Source organism: Capsicum annuum, chromosome 7 (assembly GCF_002878395.1).
Source record: "Capsicum annuum cultivar UCD-10X-F1 chromosome 7, UCD10Xv1.1, whole genome shotgun sequence".
Lineage (NCBI taxonomy): Eukaryota > Viridiplantae > Streptophyta > Magnoliopsida > Solanales > Solanaceae > Capsicum > Capsicum annuum.
This window is the reverse complement of record NC_061117.1, coordinates 206885369-206893078: the sequence shown is the minus strand read 5'-3', so window position 1 is coordinate 206893078 and position 7710 is coordinate 206885369. Positions and strand designations below refer to the sequence as shown.

Here is a 7710-nt window from a genome sequence, read left to right as displayed (position 1 = left end):
ATGTTTGTTGCCTCATGTTATGCCCCTTTGCCTCATCTTCAACTTCAGCATATTCCCTCAGCACATGCCGCCTGCATAGCTGACAAGGTTGTGGCCTAGTTGGCACGCACAATCCTGGCGAGTGACAGACCCCAACACGTTGGGGTGTCACACCCTCACTCCATTCTCATTCCTTATGATAATTGGAGAGAATTATCTTCAACAATATATTTTACTTCAATTTTTTTACGAAACTTCATCAATATTCAATTCCGTTGCAATCGTCGAAATCAATTTCAAGAACGTTATACATTCTGAAACAATAATTCCTTCACTTTTGTAGGATTGATAAATAATTTCCGACTCCCAAATACCCGAATAACGCAACAATATCAGGATGTTCATGTTGATTTTTTGGAGAAGTGAAGAAAGCAGATGTCGACCTTTTTTTCTTACCAGATCGTTTTACAACCCAAAAAAAATTAATTATGATGTTTAAGATTTTTTTGAATTTGAATTTAAGTTGTTATATTTAATCATGCACCACATAATGATAGATAATTAATGGCGTTAATTAAGGAAGAGAAAGATAGTATCTCATTTGTCTTTCCATAAATATAGGCTAATCAGTTTTCTCATTCCAACAATGTATGAGAGTCCACCAAATGTATAAGTATATTACCCAAAATTGGGAGAGAAAACCAATCGAGATTTTAAGTAAGTACTTTCATTAGAAAAGAGATTTATGTGATTTATACATAGATTTTCCAAAGAAAAGAGATTTATGTGATTTATACATAGATTTTCTTAAGTGGAGTGCCAAGTTGGGCCAACCATTTTGAAAAGGAAGGAGTAGAAAAAGGAGAGTAAATTAAATTCACAATATAAGCAAGAAGTCCTATTTCATTTGATCAAATTACTCTTTTAGTTAATATTTTTTCAAGGAACGAGCAAAATAAAACGTGTCAAAGTAGTATGGAGGTCTGCTGCACATTGCTTGTGAGTTGAATGGCCTTTGAAGCATTGGACTTCCACTAGCTGCATGTTTCTCATTTTTGCTTGAAACTTTACCACTATCATGACTTGGACATTTGCTGCATTTTAGAGGGGACCTGATTATATCCCAGTGTTGCAACACCAAAACACGTTTCTTTTTCCTCTTTCGCCTTCTAATATAATGAAGTTCTATTTGCTAATGTGTTACACCTTATTGTGTCTTTTATACTTCTATTACATCTGTTTCTAGATTGTATTTGCCTTGAGAGGGTCTACCGGAAACAGCTTCTCTACCTCACTTCTGAGGTAGTGGTACAGCGTACCACTGGGTATGTTGTTGTAATGTAATGGAGTTCATTAACATGGGATAAGGATCTTCTAACCAGCATCTAAGAACCAAAATTGCATAATCGAAGGCACTAAATACAGCTGCATCTCTAACACAAATTAAATACTCAATCTGTAGTCTCGACCTGTTGCTCGTATCTTTACTGAATTCTACCAAAATTGTACCTAAGAAAAAAATACCAACTTAGATAACAAAGCAAGGTTAGTTCCAAAATTGTATAACAGAGTATCAAAAATAAGTCGAGTTGAACTGGAATTCCAACAAGGGTTTTTTTGTATGTCCATCCGTCTGCCACCCAAATTTTTGCAACAAAAAGCATCTTGACTCATCAGCAAATTCCATGATCATGCCTACCACAGAAGGTAATAATTGTAATCTTGCAATCTAAATATGAGAAAGGAACCAAATAAGCACTAACAGAAGTTCTGAACACTCGAAAAGTATACAACTGTCATAGAAATGTCAGTGAAGGAACTTAAAAGGGGTTGTAAGATATACCTGGTAACTACCGCCTATCAGTTTTGCCACTTGATCGCTTTCCAGAGAAGAGATGTTTTGGTTTAAGAGTAGGAATGACTCTATCGGCCTCTCCCCGCCGAGCATCCTTGTTCCTCTTATTAGCAGATTTCTTGAACATCTTTATAGCTCTTTCCTTCTGGGGTTTGTCCTTGAAGCCCTCCCCTGGAACAAATTCATTTCGAGGTCGTGACCTTGACCTTGAAATTGCCATGGAAGGTGATCTATGCCTACGTTGCTTCTTGCTGGGAGTAATCTCGTCTACATCCATTGCATCATTACCAATGCCATCTCCACGTTCAGCTGATCTCTCTCGGTTACGACCCCTTGATTTACTTCTGGCTCGTTCGATAGCTAGAGTTGGATCCACTCCCAAAGCAGATAACTGTCTTCCCATTCTTTTTAAAGTAAACTCCTTGTCTTTATCAAACTTTCTTGGTACAGTGGGTCGGCTCTCCGCGGTGCTCTTCTTCATTCTATGCTGTTGAATGAGCAAACTTTTCTTTTTCCGGATTTCAGCCAATGCTGCTTGTTCTTCAGGGGTCAGCTCTGCACCATCCATCTCAAAAATCTCAAAATCATCATCTCCTTCTTTTTCCTGACGAAGACCTTCTTCTCTCTCCAATTCTTCAAGCCTTTGTAAGATATCAGGGTCAACAAAGTCATTGACATTGTGCCCATCTAAAATTTCAGGCATTATATCTTCCTTCCACTCTTCATTTGCTAATAGATAGTGCTTCCTCAAGCTTGCAGAATAAACACCAGCACCTCCATTCTCATTCTCCAGATCTCTCTCAAGCGTCCTTTTATGTTTCTCAACATCTGCCTCAGCCTGGTTCGCTCTGGCTTCCAACACTGCCTCAGGTATGCATGGAGGCCTCTCTTTCTGGTCACGTGGTTTTGGCATAGCAACATGGAAGTGGTTCAAGCAGTCATTTAACTTTTTCGACTTCATTTTCAACTCCACCCTTTGATTCAGTAACCTCTCACAAGCTGCATTCTTTACTGCAATTACCCCATCTTCAGTCAAAGTGCTCGTAGTTAGCAGCACACCTGCTTCATCTGTTGGCTCGCCGCCTTGACCTATCACTGTCTTCATAGCTTCATCTTTCATCTCCGCGACTAACTTCTTATCTTCCTTGGAAATCCCTTCTAATGGCTGCAAGTCCGTTTTGTTGCATACGATCATCAATGGTTTGTTCATAAAAAGTGATTTGATGCTGTGGAAAAGAGCAGCCTGTTGCGCAATGCTATAGCCACAAGACCCAGAAATATCAAGGAAAAATAACACAGCGGCCCTCAGATGTGCTAGAGCTGTAATACTGCACATTTCTATGATATTACGATCCTCAAACGGCCTATCCAATATCCCTGGGGTGTCGATCACTTGATACCTCAGATATTTGTAATCAGTATGACCTACAAACAAGGATTTAGTAGTGAAGGCATAAGGCTGCACATCCACATCTGCTCTTGTAATCTTGTTGATGAATGAGCTCTTGCCAACATTTGGATACCCACAAATCAAGATGGTTCGAGTATTGGGATCAATTGAGGGAAGTCTTGCCATGTGCTGCCTAATCTGTTCCAAATAAGCTAAACTTGGGCCAATGCGCTTTATAACAGTGCACATACGCCCAAGAGCCGCAACTTTCAGGGACTTGCAGCGATAGAGTGAGTCACCATATTTCAACAATTTCACATAATCTTTAGCTACTTTAGAAATCAAATTTCTAGCGGTATTAATTTGGCCAAGGGCAAGCTTATAGTGGTCTTTGTTGTAGAGCACATGAAGAAGGTCCCCATAGAAAGGATGGATGTCATCAAGCCTGGGGAACTCATCAATAATGGTGGAGAGCTTATCATAGAAATTCTGCTGCGTATATTTCACTTTGCGCATGTAAAATTGACGGATACGAGCGATAGCATATCCTTTGTGCACAACAGTAGGTGTTTGACGCTGTGTACGAGACAGAATGATATCGACAAAGTCCTTCCCGTTGGGAACCACTGTAATCTTCTTAAAGTTGTACTGCACCATCTTTTATATTCTCGATTTCCAATATAGAGCTAAGACTGCAAAGTAAAATGAAAAAAACTGCATCGGTAGACGTACAAAAACAAATGATCAACCAATCACACCCACCAATTCAAATTAAATAAAATTTCCATTGAAAAGCTTATTAAATGTGCCTTAAAATCCTTGGACTATGAAAATATGTACTCAGGAAATAGAATTTTTTTCAGCCTTGAGTACAAAATTTACAGCTAGACTATTCCATTATGCTTTTTCCAGTGAATAGATAACTAATGCATGTATGCACCCAAGGGTGTGGCCTAGTGATTCAACGCAGTTGGGATGAACACCATGAGGTCTCAGGTTCAATTCCAGACAAACACTAGGTGATTTTTTTGCATCTGTTCTAGCTTTGGTGGACAGAGTTACCCGGTACCTGGTACCTGTTGCTGGTGGGAGGTGGCAGGTATTTCGTGTGTTTAGTCGAGGTGCGCGCAAGCTGGTCTGGACACCACGGTTATCCAAAAAAAAAAAAAAGGATAACTAATGCATGCATTAATTTCCGTATAAGTTATACAACGTTTGGTAGCTAGTCAGGAAGTTATTCATGTTTAAAATTAATACACAACATTTGGTAGCTAGTCAAGAAGTTATTCGTGTTTAAAATTAATACACAACATTTGGTAGCTAGTCAGGAAGTTATTCATGTTTAAAATTAATACAACATTTGGTTTGTAATTTATAAACCTACATAACTAATACATTTGAAGGGGAGCCTTGGAGTAATTGGTAAAGTTACTGCTATATGACCAGGAGGCAGCCCCTGACAGAAATGCAAGGTAAGGCTGCGTACGGTACACCCTTGTGGCGGGGCCCTTCCCCGGACAACGCGCATAGCGGTAGCTTTAGTGCACTGGGCTGCCTTTTTTTTTTTTATAACTAATACATTTATAAGTTATGGGAGAATTAGTGTATTATCTTATGCAACTTAGAAGATGGAATACCTAACACTGATACACACATAACTAATACCCACACAACTAATATGGTAGCTAGTTAGGAAGCAAGTTATTCATGTATAAAATTAATACGGCATAACTAATACATGTGAAATTCGTGTATCACCTTATGCAGTGCAGAGGATGGAATAACTAATCCTAAAAACCCACTTAACTAATACCCGCACAACTAATACCTGCATATTCTAACCATCTATCAAGGCTTAACAATTCAATTAACATAGAATTTTTTTGTTAAATTAGTTGTAACTAATCAATAAAAATAAATATACATAAAACAGCAAATTAAGGTTTAACAATTCAATAAAGATAGAAATTTTTTTGATAAAGCTAATAAATTGAATAAATATTATTACCTGGGAGCTCTAATGAAATCTGCGACCGGCGGCCACAATGCAAATATTAGCTTTTAGTGGAGCTTTTACACATTTGCAGTGTTAGCAAACAGAAGTAGGTTTCGCTACTCAATGTCTTTTGACTTATTTGCCCTCATTGGCGAGTTGCACTAATTGGTGAATGAAAAATGAAATTAAAAAATAGGCTTAAGTCATATGCGGCTTTTTAAAGTTGTTTGAAAAATTCTCACCTTAACCCATACTTATATCTACTACTAGTTTAACTCTACCTGCCTTCCACGTAACGTTGATTATAATGTAATATTTGTGGAGATTTTTAATAAAATATTAAAATTTAAATCACTTTTTAAAAATTCTTCACACTTTAATATAATAATGTAAATAAAACATATATTTTAGTATAAGCGCATATATATTTTATATCATCACTTTTGCGTTTGACATGCAATACATCTTTCCCTTGTTGACTGAGATTAAGAGAGACGCATCAATGTAAATTATATTTGTGGTACGGTTATTATTTTTTTATATATATTTAAGATTTTTCTTTATTTTTAAAGTCAAATCTTTACAAAATCACTAATTACATTCTTATTACGTGCTTAAAACTTTTAAAAGTTTGGTATTTCTTAAATTTCTCTTATTCTAAAGTTTTTATATTTATTTCTAGATTTTTCAAATCTTTTAAAATCAAATTTAGTTGATTTAGAATTCTTAAACTAATGAAAAAATATTAATTGTAATTAATTCTAATGACTTCTAATAAGGAAAGGTTTTATCATGATCATATTTAATTAATTTTTCTCTTAAATATTAGGAAAATATGGTGAAAAGACAATTTTATCAAAATTAAAGACTTTTAATGAAGGACAAAAAGTTCAAATAATATTTTTAAGACCCTTCACACTTTTAATATATTATAGATATAGATTATAGATATAAATTATAGATAGATTATAGATATAGATTATATATTATAGCTACAGATATAGATTAGTTTAATCGCACGTGTCTTGCATGTGTAATATTTAAAAATTTGTATCTTGCATGTGTAATATTTGAAAATTTAAAATTAGGCGATTTTGTCTATTCCGAAATAAAGTGTAAAAAGTTCAAATCATTTTTCAAAGATCCTTCACACTTTAATAAAATAATGTAAAGGATAACCTGTATTTTATTTTAATCACATATATATTTTACCATTAGAAGTTTCGGGTGGTTAATTGATCGTCACTTTTGCGTTTGTCATGTAGTATCTTTTCTCCTTGCGGCTAGATGATATGAGAGACGCTTTGATTTCAACCATATTTGTAGTATGATTATTTTTTTAAATTTTTTTTATATATTTAAAATCTTTCCTTATTTTTAAAGTTAAATCTTTAGAAAATCTTTGATTACTAATTAAAACTTTTAAAAATTTGGTACTTCTTATATTTTTCTTATTCTAACTCTTTCATATTTATTTCTAAAATTTTTCAAATCTTCTTAAATCAACTTAGAATTCTTAAACCAAAGAACAAGGTATTAGTTGTCATTAATTGTAATGACTTCTAATAAGAAAAGATTTTACTATAAATATATAATTAATTTTCAATGCTTAAATATTATAAAAATAGTGAAAAAACGATTTTATCTATAACAAAGAGTTTTAATAAAGGGCAAAAAGTTCAAACAATGTTTTAAAACTCTTCACACTTTTACTATAGTGTAGATTGAACACTCTAACTATTTAAAAATCATTTCTATTAGACACATAATGCTGACATGACAAAAAAATAAGTTCCATGTTATTTGAGCGCGTAAAATAAATTTAAATAGCCTTTTTACTTTCTTTTTCCAGATTTTACACTTAAATTAATTTATAAACACAATTAATAATTTTTTTTAAAAAAGAGGAACACTGTCGTCCTCAACCAAATCAACCCCTTCCGCGCAAATAATTTTTTCTTGTCACGACCCAAAATTTAAAGGGTTATGATGACACTTGTCGCAGTGAACCTTAACAAGTAAGCCTATAACCCTAACCAATACACAAAAGGAAAAAAAGACAATAATAACCCCAAGGTAAGGCTTCTAGAACAAAATCAAATCATATAAGCACAATAAATGCGGAAAGAAACATAACAATGCAACTATAACTCCCAAAATCAGGTGTCAACAGTATAAGAACGTATCTAGTACAACTCGAATCTAATAAAAAAAAAGATATCCAAATACGAGAGAAACTCTGTCTCTGAAAGAAAAGTAAAGACATGGTCTATAAAGAAAGGTAGTAGAAGATATCTGGACACCTGAAAATCACTGGGTACCTTGAAAGCTCCAATAATCACTCGAGTTAAGCAACGTAGGACGCATCTGAACCTAAATCTGCACCGAAAGAATATAGTAGGAGTCAGTATGGTCTACTTGTACTCAGTAGGTATCATAGGCCGACCGATCAAAGTAGAAAATGAAGTACACAAAATACACACTAAGGGC

At 34.7% G+C, this 7710-nt stretch overlaps 1 protein-coding gene across 3 annotated transcripts; it reads right to left on the bottom strand.

Moving 5' to 3' along the window:
• Window positions 1-864: 864 nt before the first annotated feature.
• On the bottom strand, window positions 865-5450 carry LOC107878343 (nucleolar GTP-binding protein 1). 3 transcript variants are annotated; one of them, XR_001676846.2, is made up of 4 exons: window positions 5233-5450; window positions 1823-3916; window positions 1587-1674; window positions 865-1488 (listed from the first exon to the last, which is right to left on the bottom strand). XR_001676846.2 is itself a non-coding variant. In XM_016725300.2 (3 exons), the coding sequence occupies exon 2, from the start codon at window positions 3879-3881 to the stop codon at window positions 1830-1832; it is 2052 nt and encodes a 683-aa protein (XP_016580786.1). In that variant the 5' UTR covers window positions 3882-3916; window positions 5233-5449; the 3' UTR covers window positions 865-1708; window positions 1823-1829. The 3 variants fall into 3 exon arrangements, 2 of the variants coding, with proteins under 2 accessions (XP_016580786.1, XP_016580785.1); XM_016725300.2 differs by having other exon boundaries at window positions 865-1708; window positions 5233-5449; XM_016725299.2 differs by having other exon boundaries at window positions 865-1674; window positions 5233-5449.
• Between the last annotated feature and the right edge of the window lie 2260 nt (window positions 5451-7710).